Below are 23,041 nucleotides of genomic sequence, written 5' to 3'. Positions count from 1 at the left end.
CTGAGAGTATTTCTTGCAATTTTATAATTTGTGATCGTAATTTGCCTTATTCCTTTTTCTAAAATAAAAATGTTGGTCTTCTAAAAATGTTTTCTTGTTAAACATTGGTGATATGGTTCCCACAAAATGGTTTCCAATTAAAATGAAGTGTTTGAAAAGCGTATAATATGATGTCAACATAAATGTTTGTTAATTGTCTGAGTTGATAAGCGTAGGAAAGAGATATGTGTGATTGGAGTCGCGTACAAAATGACAGGAGGTCCGTTAGAAATAATTGTGTTTGTATATCAGATCAGTGTAGGGCGTAGGGGAGGAACAGCGAACGTAAGCGAAAGTTAAATGTTTTGCCTAAGTGGATCCCTAATTGCGAGTACATATTTAAATAAAATTAAAGAGAAGAATATCGTTTTTAACCGTGAGCATTCGGTCGGAGTCGAATGGGCCGGTATGAAGGAAGCTCCTCGTATAAGTTAGTAGTAGCCCGATCCAACAGCGTGAGCTTGTTTCGGTGCAAGCTGATGAATTTTAAGGCATGCGTTGCGTTACCGTATTGAATAAAATTCATTGCTTCGCTAAAATAGACCTAATTTGTTTTATTTCTTAGTCACAATTTACTTGTCCAGTGGAGCGAATGTTCTAATTAGCCGCCAATTTTGAAATCGGGCATAACGGCAATGTTATGTATAGACTCATAAACAATTGTTCTAGTGTTTTGCAGTGTTTGATATTCTCTTTTCTGAAAGCATGAGCACTTCCCACCCTTTGCGGCCTGTTTTAAATGTAAGTCTGTTGGCAATTATCTTATTTACTTCTAACCACGACACCATAACTGATAATGAACTAATTATATTTGACTGGCAATCTCAGTCTAATACTTATCGAACAACTAAAGAATTGCTGACAGTATACTTTAACACCAATAAAACCTTTATCAAAATGTATATACAACATTAACTCTGTATATACTTGATATTCTGTGTAAACATTTGAATGTCACCGACATAGGATAACCACTGAAACACGTCACCTAAAAATAAAGAACTTTGACAAAAAGTTAGCTTTCCTGAATACATTTCACCATCAATAAGTTGGCCTGCAATACTAAGTTTTCTTTGTTTTTTTGCTGCATTTCATTACCGACCTAAAAACGTCAATTTTTTAGGAATGGAAGGATTAAAGGATGTGTTAATATTCTACAATATCTCGAAAACGCACAGAAAGCTAAGGCGTTTGTGCATACATTTTGTAATTCTTACGTGGTTTGATTAGTAGGTTTCTGCAAAGTGATTGGTTACTGTAGAAGCTTAATTTGATAAAATAAGCAGTTTCTTTTAAACAAAATAAATTAAAGATTTCTAGGTGAGGTTAGGTTTAAAACATAGAACAAAACTTTGCAACATTTTTAAGTGTCAAGCTTGAAATGACTGCTAACCAAACTAAGTATTATCAAATGCCATGACAGAAAATCGAAACGATAAATATAAATTAGCACATTTTTTTTACTAAAATTTCTTTCCGTTTCCGATTTTTTGAAAATTTTAGTTAAACTTGATATTATAAAATCGCTAATTAAAACCCCTATTTTCTTTGAATAATAGGGGTAATAAAAAGTTTTAATATTAGTTCATTAAGTCATCTATAGAGAAAATGTGTTAGATTTTAGTGCAGAGTATTGTAATTGGACATCATTACACTTTTCCAGGTTTTCCTAACGGAATTCTAACTAAAATTAAACTGAATAGCATAAAATTGACCGTGATATGCAGGTATTTTCGTGGGGTACTGTAAGGTATTTTAATTTATTTTATAAGCATACCAAACGAGAATTTTTTAACATTAATTTTTTTTATTTGCGCTTGTATTTTTATACAACCATATTAAGTTGTTGATTTTTCTGCAAAAAAAGGGTTTAACATTCTATTTAAGCTTCCAGAATTCTTCTATATCTAAATTGAATTTAGAGCCAGAAAGTATTAATTGTATAACATATTTTAAACAATTTATTATCATGTCTACTCTTTGTAGTAATTTTTGACATTTTGAAGAGTCTTCTTTTTGCCGCATATTTATTGTACATCCTGTATATTAACAGCAGCTGAGAGAGCTACTGTCCTCATTATTTTTTGCCCTTAAATTAGAAGTTTTTTTTGTTGAAAAGTAGATGATAAATTGTAATGTGATTTTAATACAGGGTGACCTAAATGTAATCATATTAACCAGCCTGTTGTACGCTGACATCTGAACAGCATACAAGGTGTGACATAAATTTACCTATACATTTTTAGAAGTGTTAGTTGATGTTAGACATTTGTCAGCAGGCAGTTCTAGGCTGGCTCCTCTAAGCTACAAAGTGTGGAAATTCAATGTGTGACAATCGATATTCTGAAAAACCTTTTGGTTTTGTTCCATGTTCATGGACACACAAAGAGTCAAAAAAGTTGTGTTTTTATAATTTTGCTCCATTTTTTCTTATATTTTAAAACTTAACAGTATAATGCTTATTCTGAACATATGAACACTGAAACTCTTCTCTACATAATAATTTTAAGTCCATGTACTTAAACAATAAGCTACTTATTCATCCTGAATCTAATCTAAAGACCTGACAAAAACTGTTTTGCAGAATAATAAATGTATTTAATTAAAATCGGAGTTATTATGTAATAATTGTAATAAATTAAGGTTACATTAATAGAAATATTATTGGAAAAAAATTGTAGGCATATTTTCCGAAAATGTACCTTATAAATTTTGTAATTAACCCGCGTGCTTTATAACGATATTTTGTTATTACTGGGGATGTGAGTTTATCCTAAAACAATTTACGCTTTTTTCACTTAACGTTGATAATAAACAGCATAATTTTGTAAACATTGCGTTCGCAATTCTAATATTAAACCACTGGGATAATTTGACTAACATGTTTCTTTCTAAGAAACTGTATAGACTGTCTTTTATTAGTTATATAAACTCTTGATTGACTAAAAATTGAAAAACTGTCCGAGTCTGGTTAAGTTAATATTAAAGCGTTTATTTGTTCTTTTGGAGAAAATTAAAGTAATTTGTGAAATTGTAAATTGTGTGACCGGTAAGGCACAAAGCACCAAAAGAACGATTCGATAAAGAATAATGATAAGCTCGGCGAGGATTTTCGATTAATAAATTGAAAATTGCTTGGGTGCTGCCCATGGAAGTATAAAAACAGAACTGTATACACTTGACTGGGCCGAGTGTGATTAGCGTCAATAGTTTAGTGTCTTGTTAATATTCTAGTTGTCACTGATCACAATAACAAACCATGGTGATTGTTGTTGATTGTTATCCTTTAGTGGCTGCGTTAACATAACCATAAAGCGAGACGAGAAGGACAAGTTTTCGCTTAATATCTCGATAGTTTTCAGGGTCCTCTGCTTGGACAGAACTTGTTTAATCGAGGAACTTTTTATTCTTTTATATTTCGGTCACACGATGGGTAGATCCAACATGGCCCTGGGTAAATTAAGCTCTTTCAATGACCAGGTGCCCGCTTTTGTATAATAAAACCATACGTCTATAATATACAGGGTGTAAAGACGTTCAGTATCTCGAGAGATTGAGTTCGTGCAGCTCGTAGTTTTTTAGTGGTTGCAGTTATGTGGCTGAGGCAAGTTCAACAATTTTTAATTATGAAAATGCAAAATTCCGCAACGGTATAGTTGTGCAAACCTATCCATCAAAAGCAATAAAATAGCTTAAAGATTGCTAATCTAGTTTTTAGGGTTTTGCAATGTAATTATAAATATGCCAGGCCCTATATAAATTTCACGCTTTCCACCATTTTTAAATTGACACCAAAAATAAAGGAATGAAAAATATCTCTTACATAAAGAACAAAATTTAAAATGTGTTGATGTTAATTAAACCAATCGTCCCGTTCTAATATTTTGAATTTTGACTATAACTTTGTGAAATGATGGGATGTTAACACGCATCTGTATTTACGTGGAAGGCATGAATATGTAGAAGAGAGCATCGGGTGATAATAAAGTTATATTAATATAGCTGATATAAAGCCTACCTTTATCGTTGCTACCCGTGTGCGTGTTTTTTGGCCATACTGGAAAGCGACACATATTGGAACTGTTGAAAAAACAAATGCTAGTTTGATTAGTAATAGCTTCGCGTTATATAACGTAGTCCTTCACGCTATGTATTCGTTCTCGTAAAATCACGCGATCAGAAAATCTATAACTATCCTAGCTGTTTGTTCTCTTCAGCTTGCTTCAACCCTTCCAACCCATAATGTGTCGCCATATTGGGACCGGAGACACCTGCCCCCTCTTACAATCAGACCAGAAATAATTTAATGGGAGCCATTACAAGATGAGCTCACTACAAATAAAAGGTTCTCTTTTAAATAATACTATACCTTTATGTCTGGTAAGCCGCAAAGAACTCAACAGTCTCTTGAACTCCATACTTCCTACTTTTTCAGTCCACCCCCTTTACGCAGATGATACATTTTTAAAGAAATAATGATGCACTGTAAATAGTTTTCATGCATAGTCATCATAGAATTTACATACGTTTCCTAGTTTAAATTTGTCGTTCTGCATTGAAAAGTGGAAACATTTGAACTTGGTCCATTATTGTCAAAGCTGTAGGTAGTTGGATAACTTTAATTGAAGAACGTAAACTACTTTTAAAAAACAATAACCCTAATTGATACTAAATAAAAGTAATTGCAATTGATTTTGCAGTTTTAAAGTTAAACAATTTCTTTCAGAGTAAGGAGTTTAAATACTTTTAGAATAACAAAACTATATTGAAAGTAGGTAATTGAAGTACATATTTGGTTCTGAGGTTAATTACGTTTGTTTTAACTCAAAGGAATACGATTTATTTTTGTCCAGTCATAGTACCATGTTGACAGTTTTTTTAACCAACAAAATGATATTATTTGCAAGAAATTAACATGACCAGTAGCAATAAGGGTTGTTGTCAAATTTATACAGCAGTGTCACGAAATGTCAATACTGATGTGTTTCTGTCAAACTTAATTTTCTCATTCTAGAACCGTCTGAAAATTTAAAAAAATGTTCAAAGAACACTTCTGGCAATGTCAATTTAGTAGTTTCTGGCAGCTTTAGCCAAAAAGAAGAAGAGGAAAATAGAAGAAAATTTTGAGCAATATTGAGAGATTTCTGGCAATTCCAAAATGATTTTCAAAATCTTTAAAACACTTATAGAGGCCTTTAGTACTATTTAGTGGCCACTGGAAAATCCAAAATTCTAGAGGCATTTGGAACTTAATAAAAGTCCTAAGTTTAAGACACTTGTAGAAGGCATCTGGCAGTATTTGAACGATTTTCAATAGTATTTAGGCAACGTATTCAGCAGGCAAATGATACTCAAGGCCTTTGGAAAATTAAAAAAATCTTTGAAGCTTTTCTGGTAGCTTTTGGAATTAGATTTAGGACATTTGTAGGGGCCTCCGCCATTTTTTACTATGTATATATATTTGGCAATGCATATAAGCTTTTCTGCATAAACCCAAATACCCATGCATTAGTGTTATTTGCCAATAATTATGTACATTATTTAACTTATGTCCAAGTAGTAGTTCAACTACTATTTACAATTGATAATTGAATTACAATCACCAATTTTAGAGTAGTTGGTAATTATAATACAATTACTTTTTTTGAGTAATTGCGCTGACAGCTCTGATTTTTGTTCATTTTGAAATTGATGAATTGTAAAGTTCTTCAATCTTCTTAATTGTTATTAGTATATTCTTCTTACACGTTTTATATTCAGTATGGATGCAGGAGGTCCAGTATATGGAATTTTCCATCAACAGTCTCTTTTTCAAAATAATTTGGAAAATGTGTCATATTGCCTTAGAACTGAAAATCTGAAAACAAAATTTAAAAAGTTATTTAAGGAACGTTCATCAGTTAAACACCTAACGACATTTTTCCTACTGACTGAAGAAATTAAAATGCAAATTTTCCTCAAGTGGTGATTTAAAAATCCGCAATAAAGTAAAGGTGATTTTCGTTACCAGGACCAGGCGGCATCGGCATTAACTTGTGAATACATTAAACCAGAATTTAATGTAAGATAGGAGGATGATTTATTTCTGGACGCCATTTAATCAGCCTCTATTTAGACACGTTTAATGCTAATTCACTTAAATTTATTACCGCTGAAATTGATGATAATCGCTATGACCGATCCTTAATTCCCTTGTATTATTTATGTAACAGATATTTGTAAATCCTGTATTTGCTTTTGCATTCTCTAATTATCAATTTAACGGGATTGGATGTTGGTTAGTGCATCATATTTGATATCTCTATGGTGTATAGACAATAACCTGATAATGCCTCTTGTTAAGATATAAACAAATTGTTTGCAAAAGTAATGAACGCAAAAACTAACCTTGAATTGCCTAAGATAGTATTAATGTTGTCGATGTGATCACTGCTAGACTTTTATTCACCATTTCCCTCTAACTAGATAAGGCCGACAAGTATTGTAAGTATTTTAAGCAATAAATTATGTTTGCCTCTTTAACCTTTCGACCTTAGTGTCGGAGCCAAATTTTTGGAATCTATAGATAAATTGCATCATGTAACTTTGGATAAGGTTATGGTTTATTATATTAAATGCTTTACCTATCACAACTAGGCACTGATATATTATTAACAAATATTGATTAATTATTGCGTTTTAATTACTTAATAAATGCCAATGTTGAATATTAGCTTATCAAGTGGGTAAATGAAAATGCTTGTTTTAGTAGCAGGCAATTCGAGTGTTGCGGCCAAACGTTAAAAACAAATTTAAATAATAAGGGTCCTGTAAAATGATAATAAAACGGCGTGGAAGAGAAAAAACATAATAGCAAAACCATCAAATTGCCGTTTTAAAGTTGCGCTCTCAGTAATTGTAGGATATCGTATAAGGCTCTTAACACGCAAGAGTTGCTTAAATGACAACTAAATCGTTATCCCGCCATATAATTAATAAAACATTGGAAAAGGGCAGTTAGTGTACCTGCCTTTGTTTTTTTTGCCTTGTTCAACCTTGAATTACTAAATTACGTTAATTAGAGCAAGAACACCATACGGCAGTTCTTTACAATAGAAAGAATTTAGATATTCTACTTCCACATACATGTTGTACTATTTTTGATCGCTCCATCAAAATATGAATAAACCTTCCAATATCTAAGATCTAAGATGGAAACCAAAAGACCTTTGTCGTCTGCTGGAAATGCTTCCAAATCGCAATGAACTCGAAAATCACTATAAGCAAATATAACTTTAATGAAATTTTTATGGAAAGCCAACAACGACACAAATTGAAGGTCTTCTCGAAGTAATGCTCTTTGAGAAGACATAGAGACTGTCAATTCTGTGAAGATCAGGAAGAAACTCCAAAACACCTGCTTCTTGAATATGATCAAATATACGAACTTTTTTACAGCTGCATCACTGATGATGGGAAGAATCCTTCTTAGTCGACCCAGCTGGTGGCTTCCATAAAGTGCATTGTCACCCCTAAAACTTAACTTAAAGATATTATGTTTAATAATTAGGTTCTTGTAATAGAAATGCAGATGATAATAATTGGTTCGAATTTAAGCTCTTCAGCCTTCAAATATGTGGCAATTGTCTTATATTAGGAAAGCCAATATTAATCACGTGTCTTAGATATGACGCCAGTAGTGATATAACATTGAATGCTTGTTTATACTTTGAAGGGTTAAAGAATCATTCATTCCTGGTCAGTTCTATCATTAAGTGGGTTCTGTATCATTAAGTGTAGTACATTAAGATTGTTTATAGTTTTTTGGAATGTTAGACAATAATTACTCTGAGTTTTCGTTAAAGTCTAGTAAAAACATATTTTGGTTGTTAAGGGTCTTAAAACTACTTCTTTAAATATTAAAATGTTTCCAGTTCAGCTGTATACAAATTATCAAATTTCAACTGATGAACTTTAGCAAGATCTCGAAGTGTCTGATTATGTTATTAAACAGTCATCCTTGTGACTGTTGTTAACTAAATACATGAACATCAATCTACCATCAAATTAACGACATACAACGGGGACTTTAAAAAGCAGACGACAACTGTTATTTTCGTAACCTAAACCGCAGAGCTGTCAAACTGTAAAGAAAAAAAGGGTATTGCTTGTTTAGGTTGGACACATGTTCGATAAGCAATTAATATGAAAATGTTCGTGACACGCTCTCGAACTGAACCGTTCTGGAAAATTGTGAACCCTGTCTTCGGTTAAACGAACGACATACGGCGTGATATGTTGACAAGACAATGACTTTTTAACAAATCCCTATTTAATCGGTCATGCGATAGTTGTGAGTGTAGTTTTTGATGTTATTTACCGAATAAATTCGAGTCTTTGTATTTGTTTTAGTATGTCAACAGAATATTTTCCATACAATTATGAAAGTAGACCCAGTATTGATAAATAGCCATTACAAAAAAGCACAACTATGTAAAGAAGATTGGGTTACACACATTTCTTCAAGGATGAAATATTTTTCCGAAACCCATATAAAAATTGATTAGAACCGGGTTTTATCAACCCGCCGCAAAGTGTTTAGCATACAAGGAGTGTTCGCCTCGGCTAAATTTATTCTTTTTTGATGTATTGAAAACATCCATTGTTGTAACGAATACAAGTGCTACCTATAAGTAGCATACGAAAGGAAGGTTTGAAAATAATGTAGGCGCGATGAGAACTGATTTATTGTTCGTGTCGCATAATAACATGGAATTTTCATTGAACATTGAACGGTTGGTTAAAAATATCCACCCAACTCATTTTACCTCTAATACACCAAGGAATCTGTTACCTTTTTGGACTTCTTTTGTTTTAAGTCAAAGTATGATGATTTAAAAGTTTAAAAATTAAGTAAATATTAACAAAATTTCACAAATAAAATGCACTATAGTAGTACGTTAGTTTATAATAAGAAGGGAACATTTCAAAACTTTAATTACTGTGAAGAAAGCAATACATATTGATTTTTGTTTAAAGTTTTTACTTCCTGTTGATTCGTAACAAAATATATTTGGATCCATAGTTCGTACAGCATACAAGCAATGACTTTCTTTCTCTGTATAGTGCAAATATTGCAGGATTTTTTTTTAAAAAGCAGAGGAAGTTATCTTCTTTTTGTTTTAAATATTTATAAGGCAGAAATGTTCAAACCACAACCCTAATCTATATAATTATACATTTTGTCAAAAAAAAATCCAATAAATGCAATCACCTAACCTCTTATAAAATACATATTGTCAAGTTAGTTATTGCCTGTGGAGTGCAGATTTAAAAAACTATATACGCCACTGTAGTTTCATATAATACTAACCCATTTAGGAAATTTCATTTAATTTCGAATGAAAAACGGTCTGATGATCTTAAAAAAAGGTATATGGAAAAGTAGTAGAATGGTTTGCAATATTGCAATAGGCCATTGTTTCTTCTTCCTTTTAATTATTAAAAAAATGGTGCCAAAAATATAACTCAGTGTTTTGACGTAATTTTTCGTTTTGTTTTTAATCACTAAAGAAAATGGGGCAAAACCCCTAAGCTACCAAAAACAAACTACTCTAATCAGAGAAAAATGTGGCACCAAAAATTAACCCAGTGTTTTGGGGCCATTTTTTCTTCTTCTTTTTAATTACCTAGCCATTTTTTCTTCTTTCCAAAATTAGAAAATTTTGGGGTAGGAAAAAAAAACGTTTTCAGAAAAATTAATCAAGACATAACATCAAAAATCGTGATATAAGTGAGTCAATAAAGAACTAATATAACCAAAAAAACATTGACAGTTTGACACGACACCAAATTACAATATTGTCAATGTCAAATACGCTATATAACCACACAAGAAAATTGCTAATTCGAAAGTTCAGAAATAGATACAAAAATTCTCAGATTTGCCCTACTCTAGTCAGAAATATAGTCTATCTATATCTATAGTCTAAAGTCAAACTTTTTTAGGTTGTACTTGATCTATCCTAAGTAAACAATTTAACTTTATATTTATTGTATTAATAAAAATAAAAATCTTAATAAAGAGGTCACAAAACTAGTTGTTCCATGAGGTAGAACTTAGTGGTGGTTAGATTGAATTTTCTAGTTTTGACATATAATTCAGATTAGAGGTTTATTGAATATATTATAATCAACAAAAAATAAATCTAAAAATCAAATAAATAAATTAGACAATTGCCAAACTAATTTCATACTACTGTACCCATAAAGGTCACTAATGTCCATATAAGTCTGTACTAAATGTAATGAATCATTCACATTCAATTTAAGTATACTGAGACTGAAAAATACATTATGAATGTCCGGATATGTGCAAATTAAATTGATTTTTGATTTAAAAAGTTTACTTATTGATGACAATATTGAAGCACTCAAAAATAATTAGTTTGGTAAACAAACAACAATTTGTTCTAAATCACTGTCAAGCTAACGTAACGCTGGTATGTTCAAAATGAATCTAGATTACATAGTAATGAGTGTATATTTTTGTACTTGATTAAAAAGTTTACTCGAGAACAAACAACATAAAAACAGGACTGAATGGAAATTAATGTATCAAATTTAGTAAAGATTGTAATTTCTTCTAACCGAATTAAAATTTCAACTTAACAACAGTTAATTTGTCAAAGCTCGTTTGCGCGGGTTGCCTCGTCGAAAGGGGGTTTCGTGAATAGAAACTTTCAGGAATAGGGATGGTTGTCATCAAAACAGACGTGATAGATTTATTTTAGCCATCAATTAGCGGCACGACAATAATTCATGAGCGGCCGACGAGCCATCACTAATAAAATAAGAACTGGTACCTTTAATGGACCCGATTCTTATCAATAAGGGCACATTAGCCGGAACAGAGATGTCTGTAATGGAGGCGTGGTCGAAACGAGGTGCACTTTGATGTACCAGCCCGATAAAACCCTTAATGATAAAACGACAATATCGTGCCATTAAACTCCGCCCTCTAGCTGACAACATCACAAATTATCACCTATAAAAGTGTCTAAAAATACATGTTCCCTTGAATTACTTTTTGCTTCTTTGTGTTATGTTTGGTCATTAGCGATAGCTCCAAATATTAATTTATCAATCACTCTTTTATTTAAATTACTTAACAAGTCTTGCTGAAAATTTTTAACGTTATGATGAAAAAACGAAGCGCAGAGAGTTTAAAAGCGATGACTCTGTCGACCACTGATATTATAAAATGTACAGGGATGAGTAAGTATACCACCGTTCGTCAGTTGTTTAACTCAATTATTGATCAAATATGGCGCATTTCCCACCCCACGGGCTCTGCTAACCCTTTTGCGTTGAAGGGATTAATAATTATGTACCAACCCCCATATTAGGTGCTCAACATAACAACCCTATTATATTTATGCTCTGCGAAAATATCACTTTTATTGTTATGTTCCTTTTAAAGGAATCTATTTGATTTTTAGCTCTATATAATCGATTCCTTTTCAATTTCGCCCTTTTCACGTCAAGAACTAAAATTTTGAAGAGTCATTGTAAGTAATTTCATTGTTCTTTAATTGCCTCCAGATTTATTTTTCTTTGTCAATTTTTAATTTAAAACGGAGACCGCGTATCATTTGGTGTCAGTTTAGATTTTAAATATAGACCACTACATCGTTACTCGTTCCCAACTATTTTTTAATACGTTTGCTACTCCAGTTACAAAACTAATTTCTGTCCACTTATCTTACATGTTATACACATTATTGAACAAAATAAAATTTCTCAGAATTATAATAGAGGTAACAATATAAAAGGTCGGATTACAACGTTATCAAATATTACATGCAACATTGTAAATTGACCTTCATTGTTATTTTGTCGTCTCAATCCCCGTTTCACATTTAAAAATAATCCAACAAAATAGAGGATTACTTTAAAAAAAGACACAAGGTAAATCACATATAAGCATTTTTAGTAATTGAAGCTCATAAAGAACCAGGCATATGGCGAGCAAAAGGGATTTATTAGACACGAAACTGGTATAAAAAGAGGGGAGTCTGACATTTTAACGAGGGATGAACTTGGACAAGGCCCCTACCCCGTTCGTAGCCCCTATAACACTGATTCTGTTTTACCACGATTTTTTCAGCTAATTGATGTACCCCATAATGATTTTTGGACCATTTTTAGTCATGTACTTAAAGATTTTTTTAACGTAGTTATTTTATTTAAGTTTGGTTACTATTGCACAACCAAAAAGTACAGTTAATAGGTTACTCCAGTTAAGAAGTGGGAATTAACTGAAATTTTTGATTACCATGAAGCTTAAAAATTGTTTCTACTTGAACACACCTTATTTCATTCAATTATACAGGATGTCCAATTTTATCCAAACATACCATACGACTGAAATCGTCAATATTCAGTACACTATTGTTTGCTTTTAAACAAAGAAAATAATTGTTCGTTTAATTAATATAATTTTTTGGAAAAGTAAACTAACTCTCAAATCAAATTAATCGATTAACAGCAAAGCAAAATAAAAATTATATCATGCAAAGCCTTACAGATGCAAAGAATCCTCGAAAACCCGAGTAGTAGTAACAATGAGTATTGTATATCCATTCAAAATGATGATAGTAATTTTTAAAATAAGAGTGCCTGATGCAGATAATAATTTCCTGACTCAATTACGGAGTAGTTTGAAAATAAACCGGGGGTGCCTGCAAACACAGACTAAAAGGAGCCAGATGCTTGACATAATCTTAAAATATTTCTGGTATGCCTCTAGCGTTTTAAAGTTGAGTGATAATAATAGTTAAGTCAGTCATCTCGTTCGATATTTTTCTTGAAAGTCGTGGTTAAAATTGCGAAATCACATCACGAGGGGCGTATAAGTGACATAAAGCTGTAATCGAAACTAAAACCATCACACCCACCATTAACGCACGGGTCGTACAGATGTCACTAAAACAATTTGACGTGTCGAGTGCATGCATTAAGCTGATACAAAAATACACATTCATTCGGTGTGATATTAAGCATCTTCGACAAATTGGCTTGGTTTCGATCACCTTGTTATTTGTCTGGTTCCGAGAGTTTACTAGAATCATTCAACTTTATACGTTTATTTTTCTCACCTCGATAAATGTTTTATATTAATGATTTCCGAGACAGAGAAGTGTTGTTACTACTGCAGTTCAAACTACCTAACTATGCTAACAGCTTAAGAAACTAATTCCTTTGTAACTTTAGTAATAACCAGCGCTGTATGAAAGTCAGCTAGTTCCAGAAAACTTTTCTATCATGGAGTGGAGTAATGAAACTTTGCCTCTAGTGTTTAGAAAAAATAAAAATTTGTTGTGTGGAACACTCAGCTGTATTGGCAAACACTTGACTGGATAATGGAAGAATAATGATAATCTAAGAACGCAGTGTTTGTTGCAGTTCAAATAAAAACAAACGTACGCTTTCAACCTAATTAAATTGCCTTTGGAACAACGTATTCACAAACTTTTCTATTTAATGTAATCACAGAACTTTTTTGCAGTGGGCTTCAGTGGCATCATGGTTTTTCAAGCCGGAAAATTCAGTTTTCTCCAAAATGCCCACAAACTCTCACTCTAGCCAGTCAACTTCACCTGGCCAGAACAACGAGACCTCTACAACAGTTCGTATTTTAAAACCAACAGGATCATGGCAAGGTGAACCGGATAGGAAGAATTTCCAACATCCTAAACTTTGCATCACTGTAAGTACGTGATTAAGATTACTTTAGGTTAAGGAAAAATATTCTAAACTCTTCTAAAGCAATTTTGTTAATGTTTGGAGGTAAAATGGTAAAATTCAATTTCAACTATGGCTCAATATCATCTGAAAGTATGACCTTAATATCTCGAAATGTTTTTACAAAATAAACTACAATATCCTATAGAGAATACAAATACAAGATTAAATACTACAAACATGCACATACAGACAAATAATTATGGTAGTCTGCTGGCTTCCTAAATTTGACAGAATTTAGGTAGTTCAAAAGGAAGACATTATAATGTTTCATACATTAAAGTATTTCAGGAGTTGCAACCAAACTTATAGAAACTTTAATTTCTTGTAATCCAAGCTCCCTACCCAAAAATTGTGATGTCATTTCTTCAAGTAATCTGTGGTTAGTGAATTAGTCTGCATTTTTTTTGACACTTTGAATATAATGAGAAACACAATAATGGGTCGATATACATGATACCAAAGAAAATACAGAATTTAATATTGTTTAGCAAAAGTAGGTTAAAATATAACTCTAAAAGTTTCATACAAACAAACAAAATAGACATTAAATTAATGAAAATAAGAATAAAAGAATTAATAAGTACAATTAAAAATCGAAGGAACATGAAAGTAGTCTGAAAATGTAATTTTACGTTCTTTAGCCAGTTTTCGTGCTTAGAAGTGCAGAAATCGTACTAAGAAGAAAATGCTATGAATCTAACTAACTAAGAATCTTCCTAGACCAAAAAAACAGTGTACAACGTTTCAAAGTCAAATTTATACCATTTCTAAAGTCTATTTGACATGTAGTCTAGTCTGTCAAAATTCACCCCACCAACGTATAAAACACATTTTAATAACAGCAAACAGTACTTTACATCTCCATGAGTAAGGTTTTGGCTGTTTTGATGTAAGAACCGTCTGTTTTTGGATTTCAGCTTTTCACGATCTGTTGACAAGTTACATGTCTGAAAAGGCTTTATGTGTGTATGTAAACACATTTGTAATAAATATCTATCTATCTCATTATGGTGACGTTATTCTCTAACAACAGTTCCATTTCATTTACATGGTGTTTTATATGAAAAAATCAAGTAATTATTTTCTAACAGAAATTGGAACCATTTGTCACGTGTTAAAAAAGAGAAGAGACATTAACTAGGGTTAATTATCTAGTAGAGTCATTCTTCCATTATCAAAAGTTGCACCTGAAGGGTTGTGGAAATTCCCATGATATCTAACCGCCCCATCAAAACTGTGAACATTATTAAAATCGAACCAGATAGAAAGGGTTAGATCAAATATTTCATTTCTTATAACGACCGTATAGTTTAATAATTTAGGAGTTTTAATGGGGACGATAAATTATTTCTATAAGCACTTTGTAGCCTTTAGCGCGGTCGATGAAATTTCGATTTTCAGCTTGTAGTTTCCTAGATGAGTCTGTTAATTTGGGTTGGATCTATGTTGCGGTTTAATAAAATTCATAAAGGAAAGAAACATAAACCGCGGGTATATAAATAAGTGCTGTGGCATTTTTTAGTGCCTGGCTGGTGTTCATACGAAAATTGCAATATGCCCTCGCAATTTAAAAGTTGGGCAAGAAGCGGCAGAGCCAAGCCATATAATGTACGGGAACAAGCAGATATCGTGAATATGGAGTAATGGTGCGAAACATTCTCAAATTTATGGTTTGTCGCGCCCGCCGCAATATTGTTTCTTCCTATCCGGGGATGTTGTGTGGATTCATACGGCTTATTTATTTTCCGCTTCTATTATAGATGGTGACAGCCGGTACTGTATCTCCCAGTTGACATCTTTATAGTTACGATCTCTTACTCACCAAATCCTGCTCGTATTAGTTCGAAAGTAATTATATTCGAAAACGATTTCATTAACATCTCTGTTTACAGTGCAATACTTTTTTCAAGGCTATAGGTCAGACACAAGAAAATAAAAATCCATGTGTGTTTATTCGATGATAACTTCTAAACCATGACCGCGACCTTGTCAAAATTATCGCCCACTTTTTTCTACGACACCGAGTATATCTAATGTGGACATAAAGGTCACTTTAATATGTTGTTTGTTTATTGATTGATTGGGTAATATTCCTCTGTCGTGACAACGGGCAGTAAGTCTTAATCCCCGCACAGGTGCGGCCCATTCTTCCTGATTAGTGAATCGCCATCTTGAAAAGGGACCGATTCCCCGGCCTTTGCACTAAATCCGGAACAGAGTCGCAATTTCCTGTCTTTTCGTGTCAAATAATTCCCTACTTAAAAGTTTATTTCTTCACTTTCAGACTGGTTAGTAATAGCTTTTTGCCTCAATATCATCTAACAAAACAATTCTTAAGCAATAATTAAAATCTGATTCACTCCTCGTATTTTCGTAAACATAATATCCGATGTACCGTTGTTAATAGTGTTCGCCATTTTTCCGTAGATGCTTGCCATTAAATGATATGGATAATGGGGTTGAAATATGGCAGACATACGGGGCTATATGCACGTTTCCCTTTAGATTACGCTGCCGATGTTCCGGTTGTCTTGGTTACTACTAATTGGGACCTTTTCACCATTCACCTGTTATATGAGATGCTCCGCTTTATCATTGAATATCAGACTGTAATAACCTTACATTTTTATCAAATCCACTAAAAACGCTTATTAATTATTGTTGCTTACCTGAGGATTTAGCGTGACTTCCCTACAAACAGATCATCTAAACGCGGTAAAGAATAGTGCACTGTTTTGAATCATATCGGTATTTACGCAGAAGATGGCTCGACATGAAGTCTATTAACCACTTGTGTACGGTTTACTTTTGCTCAGTAGGATATCGGATTGCTCTCACGCAAAATAAATTTTTCATCTAAAAATCTGCTTTTGCCCTACAGGTAACGTATATTTTAGCTTTTATCAGGAACGCTGTTAACAACGTGTTAATGTAAAGGAATAGTTATGATTGCCTAAATATAACAAACATGTGTCCTAGTATCTGAAACACCCGGTATACCAGCTGAATTCTCAATCAGTTAGAAGATGATAATCAGATAGGAAGGGAAGTATATAAAGTCCTTCCCAAGTTTAGTGGCAGTGACGTAATAATGGTGATCCCTTTGCTATTATTTGTAAACTGAGCGAAATTTTACGTTATTGACGTATGCCATTTACTAGAAATAATTTAAACTTTTTGGAAGGGAAATCCATTATCACTCAGTGGAGTTGTAAGACCACGAAAAGTAGGGAATGACACACAGTTCTCTAGACAATACTTTGTCATTTTTAGTATTGTGGAGACGACTGTGTGCTATATCTTTCGTAAAATGTTGTAAATCCTTAATGGGGCTCCTGAAGGACAAAAACACCTTAATACAATTTTGTAGAGGATGAAATTTTCTACAACTATTATTAATTACATTTTTTTGTGGCTCTTTTTACCTTGTAAATCTTTAGAGGCCCCTGAGAACATATTTTTTATGGAGTTTGCACTTTTGATCAAAAATGTAATTTTTCCAATTTTTGAAAGGTTGTAAATTATTTATATGAATTCAATTTTACTATCTAGTTCAAAAAATATTGTTTTTTTTTTGGTAAATAGCCAAAACAATAAAGCTCCAGTCTTTTGCTGCCACTATTAAAGAACGCTTTGTATCTAACTAAAAAAAATGACATTTGTGACACTTTTTTTAAATGTCATAGTTAAAGTAACATTTGTATTCTCTCAGAAATGTAATCTATTGTGTTTACTCCCAGAAGAACGTAGACTGTCAAATAGTAATAAGCTTGATGATTTTTAAGTAAATAACGTCGTTCTATTTAGATTTAGCTTTCACGAATGTAAATAAACCATTTTGTCTGAAAATGAGTATTAAAATAAAAATCGGGTGAGACTATTTGTGGCCGTGATGTCGCAAGTAAGGTGCAATTTGTAAGCTAACAGGTAAACCAAACCGTACGTAACATACCTTTTCATATAAACAAACAAAACCATTCTGACGAAAAATAAATGGGTGCTGCGAAACCTAATTTATGGCGGACAAAAATAAGTTATTCTGTGACAGTAAATTATAATGAAATAATATTAGTTTACTGTAAATATTATTCTAATAATTCGTTATTTTTCGCAAACGGCTTGGTTACACCTACAATAGGCGTACGTCAATATTTGCGACTAGATTGTGAAAATGTTCTATAAATATTTTAACAAGCCTGAGTCAAGACGAAAAATTTACAATAATTTACAATGTGTAAAAAACTTTATTACCCCGAATTATAAACAACCGATGCGTGTCAAAACATTTATCGTGTCGTCGGACCAATAGCGATTGTCTTCATTAATTTGCCTCAATCTATAAACAAATACAATTTTTTGTAACCTCCAAGCAAATGATTTTCCTAATGAATAGTGAACACTGGACAACAGCAATAATTTTCTAGATAATGATTCTGAGAATAAATACCTAACTAAAACTGAACAGATATAAACCGTTAGGCAGCACAGCAGTTTGACATCGCTATTGAAAGAGTGACAATGTGATTTCATGAAAAGAATTCAGCACAGTCATCTTCTTGATTGGGACAGATTTAGTTGCCTCTGGTTCTTTGATGATAATGCAAAACATTTTGACGTTGTATAAAGGTGTACTGTGAATAGCTTAAAATACTATTTGATGGCGTTACTTCAAAGGGCTTTCGGAAAGTCAAATTATTTTAATTGAACAAAAGCTATTTGGTTGTTTGATATACCTATAATGGTAACAGTAATTATCCGGAACCAGAATTGACGCAATTTTTATTACTGTTTACGCTAAATAGTCGGTAAACAATCTCAGAGCGTTGGTAAAAATATTTCGGTTACCTATTTAATTGTTCAAACAGGCGACAAAACAAAGTTCCTACTGTGACAGTTTTCTAAATGTTTACCCGAACTATTATAGCTTCAGTTTAAATGGACTCAATCATAGGAAGTCTTTCTATTTTTATTTACTTTACTTAAAATTGTCATTTTAAAGTCTCTCAGCTAATTAACACATTTTAAAAGTGTATATCAAGGAATATTACGTGACGCCTATAGTTAAATGGTTATTTGTCTAATTAAAAGGAAAATATCACTGACTATAGCTACACTACAAATTCGAATTTTAATGGCTCCAACCTCATAATACTTCAAACGAACCGACTTTACGATTTTTTGAGTGACTTTGGTGCCTTAAAACGTCTCATAAAACTTAGATGACCACTGTTTTGATATTATAGGAACATATTTTTCTCTCAGTTTGTGAAGGAATTATTGGGCAAAAAACCCTTGGGTCGACCCTCTCCCTCTACTTTGGGCTGTCTTTACATTTAAAAGCATCTTCTCTGCCGATGCCGGTATGCAAATCAGACAACGGGTCTGGGTCTGTGATTGATCTATTTCCGCAAGATTGATTATGTCGCTGGATATTTATCGTCATTATATGGAAAAGTGGCTCACAATTTATTATGGTTTAGTAACATTTGCGAAAGCCGAAACTCGATAAATCTGAAATTACTTAGATATTTACTGATGACCGTAATACAAGCAAACATTTTTCGATGCAGCTTGTCAAAATTGGTTACAAAAATATTTTCCAGTTTGGAGCCTTAATTGGAATTTATTTTATTTCTATTGTCGTCGCCGCATGCACTCGAAATATGTGGAAACTTTTTTAAATAAATTCAACAATTTTTTGATATTTGATAATGCAAACAATTATTTTTGTCATTCACTTTGTGGATAACTCAGAGTATTTGGTTCTTGACCCAAAAACACTCTTGCTCCTCTTTCCTGGTAAGCGATGAATTCTCTTTTCTTGTTCAACTTAGTGAGAAATGTCCTACCAAAGTCATATTTATTGATGATTTTATCCTTGGGATATGTGGAATACCTACCGTCAGTCCAAGGTCTCCTTCTATTCCGTACTTAAGCCATACTGAATAGAGCAGAAATATACAGGGTGAGACAGTTTCTTAGAAAACATATGCCGGTAATAGCTTCCTTGTTGAGATACAAGGTGTCAAAGTTTTGAATTGTTCTTAGTGTTTTCAAGACAGCTCCTACAGTTTTGGAGGGGATTTAGTAAAATTTGGACCATTAGTCTAATGAGCTGCAGATTTCGGTAGTCTAAAATGGTCGAAAATTCTACAGTGTGATGTTTTCCTCATGGATCAGAATTTTTTGACGCTCTATTGACTTTGTGCTGATTTTTTTCCGTGAAGACTCTTTAGACAAAGTCAGTTATTATCAGCAAGACTCTGGTGTTCAACACATCAACTTATTTTAAGATAACTATGTTATGTAAAAATATGTCGTCTAACACTGTAATTTTTGATGAAAATACTCAAAAAAGGTCTTTTTCTTTACTTTTTGATATTAAAATAAGGCATTGAATGCCGGAGTCCTGCTAGTAAAAACTGACTCACCCTGTATATAAAAATCAATGTACAGATGCAGGGTGTTAAAATAGGTAATTCCGAAAGACGGTTTTAGTAGAACAATTGAGAAGTTTTTTCAATACTCAACAAATCCAAAATAACTAAATATAAATTATACATGGAATTGTACACTTTTTGGGGTTGTTTGTTGGCATTTACAAAGCAGCAAAACTCAATACAAACGACGTTACAATCATGAAGGTCTTCCAAAACTCAATTACTCAACAAAATCAAATATGTTTTCCTACAATTTTATGGAGTTTTGGAAAAAACCCTCCTCAATTTTGGAAAGAGATAACAAAAATAAGGCAACTTTGCTAACTATTGTTGTTCAATTGTTGCTGTTAAAATTAATAGCGCAATCTAAGCTTATCTAAGCAGTTACAATAACATGCAAAATTAAGTAAATTTAATTAGTTTCGATTCAGAATACAAAAACCATTTCTAAGATTATTTTGAATTCCAATCCAACTTTCAGAAACTTTAAAAATGCTTGTAAAGATTTATTTTAAAATTTCCAGTTGTCTGCAGTATCTATTTAGATTTGCCAGAAGCTTTACAAGTTTCAAAGGCCTCTAAAAACTAAGCGGAAAAACAATTAGGACTGTGGCAACACTGGCAAAGTACCATATCTATAATTTTTAATACTTTATTTGTATTTCTTGAAACAAATGAGATTATTACTGTTTTTGTTGATAATATCAGGAGACAGGACATCTTCAGTCTTCTCTTTTGTCAAATCTCCATTCCGGTTTTTTCAGTAAGATATACAAATTGATGAATATTGACCAGTGCACCGGTGTGATCTAAAGTCCAAGAATTCGAATGATCACGCCCTGAATATTTTTTAACCCGGTGCAAAAGGTCGATAAGATCAGCACGAATAATTTCGGACGACTATAAAATTATTCGATTTTATCACATTACCAACTAATAATTATGTAGAGACTTATGCAAATAAATATCCAACTGAAAATGTTCTGGCACCCACCGAACTGTCATTATCGAGCGAGGATATTAGCGATGACAGTTCAATACTGCATTAATCCATTAATTCTGATCAGACTAACGATGCGTGCCATCAGTCCAAAATCGAATCTACATATAGGCGGGTTACACTCTTATTAGGAAATCTCAGCCCCACCTTTTTACCAACAATTTTCCTAAAGTGCTCGTTTTCTTATTGGAGCAGGAAGGTTGATGATCGATCACGTTTTCAGCTGAAGATCTCCCTTTGTTGATTCACTTATCGCGCTACCGATATCTCATTTTACTTCAAAAAAGTTATGTCCCGTCCTTTTCATAACACTGGCAAATTGATGAGGCGTCATCGACACCACCATTTACGTTTAAATAAAAATATCCACAAATGTTGTTAATGTGATTTCGTTAGTTGTTGAGACACTCTCAAATTGTAATAGGGTCTAAAAAATTAATTTTATCCTTTTAGCGTCTAGAAAGAGTAAAAAGGTCCCCAAAGAGAGCTTGGCGTCAGCAAAATTGACGTCAACCTCAATAGGGCCACAGGGAACACTAAAAAGCAACAATTTGAATATTTTTAACATGGATTTTAAGAAGCGTAAATTTTTGGCATACAGTTAGTATCGGGGAAAAGTCGAGGGGAGCATGATTTATAGGCAATAAGACGACCCATCGTACTTTCTATTCCAATAGTTCGTAGTGGACATGCTAAGACTGTAATAAGCCCTTAGGATACGATCGATTTTATAAGGATTTATATGTGCTTTGAAAAAGGGCTCGTTATTAGTGACACTACATTAAAGTCTCAATCCTGGCGCCTAATCAACAGCAAGCAATAAAAAAGCTTTGAGACATCATTAAAGGATTTGTTATTACCCGAACATCTAAATATACCTCGTCAGTTGTAATGATATATAAACATTGTTATTTAAAATGAAATATCGTTCGTATGGGTAAACGTTAACAAGCTTTCTGCTAAAGAATATCCTTTGTTCGGAACCGCACTTGAACAACAGGTAATAAATACTCGGGATGCAGTAAACAATAATTCAGAGACACCTAGAATGAAAACAGTGTCCTAAAGAATATTCGACACACACTGGTCAGCCACAGGGCCGGACTTTTACTTTAAAGTACCACACTAAAATTGCAAACAATTTGGATTGCTTCAGACAATTTGTACTTTAAAATATCTTAAAACATTGCAGTAGGAGAAGATTTAAAAATATTTTACAATTATACTGATTTGTAGAAAAGAAACCTTTTGAATTAATTTTTTGCATCCTGAATTAACTAAATTTGAATGCAGCTCTTAACATTTATAATATTTATTTCCAGGTAATTCGTTGCACATTTCCCAACTGTAAATGTGAAAACTTCGTCCCTGGAAGAGTGCGAGTACGTTACTGCGAAAGCTGCGGGCATAGTTGGGTTCCCCACGGTAAGTCGCTTGGTAATATTTTAATTCCATTCGTCTTGAGGTGACGGAATGTAGCAAAATAAATTTTCCCTTAAATTTTACAACCCTTGGAATATCCTATCATTCATGAAAAAAATATTGCATAATTCCCATCATCGGACAGTGGGCATAAATATGATATCTTGCATCCTGGTCACGTTGTGCCCATCCATCGATTTAGTGAATACGAGATGAATCTCAGATTTTATAGTTATAAGTTTCAAAGTTTCAAAACCCTTGCACTAAACCACATTTGTAGCTGTCGATGATGATGAGAATCCACTTTTTAATAATTACCCACTTATTCACCCCTCAAGTCAATTTAGCAATT

General features: G+C 32.8%; 1 protein-coding gene across 1 annotated transcript; it reads left to right on the top strand.

Annotated features, from left to right (window-relative positions):
- The first annotated feature begins 311 nt into the window (after positions 1 to 311).
- LOC145739244 (uncharacterized) lies at positions 312 to 22,759 on the top strand. Its single transcript, XM_081994698.1, has 3 exons — positions 312 to 780; positions 13,589 to 13,789; positions 22,590 to 22,759. The coding sequence occupies exons 1-3, from the start codon at positions 745 to 747 to the stop codon at positions 22,734 to 22,736; spliced, it is 384 nt and encodes a 127-aa protein (XP_081850824.1). The 5' UTR covers positions 312 to 744; the 3' UTR covers positions 22,737 to 22,759.
- Positions 22,760 to 23,041: the final 282 nt, after the last annotated feature.

Source organism: Ips typographus, linkage group LG16, assembly GCF_016097725.1.
Source record: "Ips typographus isolate SLU linkage group LG16, UJ_Ityp_2.0, whole genome shotgun sequence".
NCBI classification, from domain to species: Eukaryota; Metazoa; Arthropoda; class Insecta; order Coleoptera; family Curculionidae; genus Ips; species Ips typographus.
This window is presented reverse-complemented; position numbering and strand designations above follow the sequence as displayed.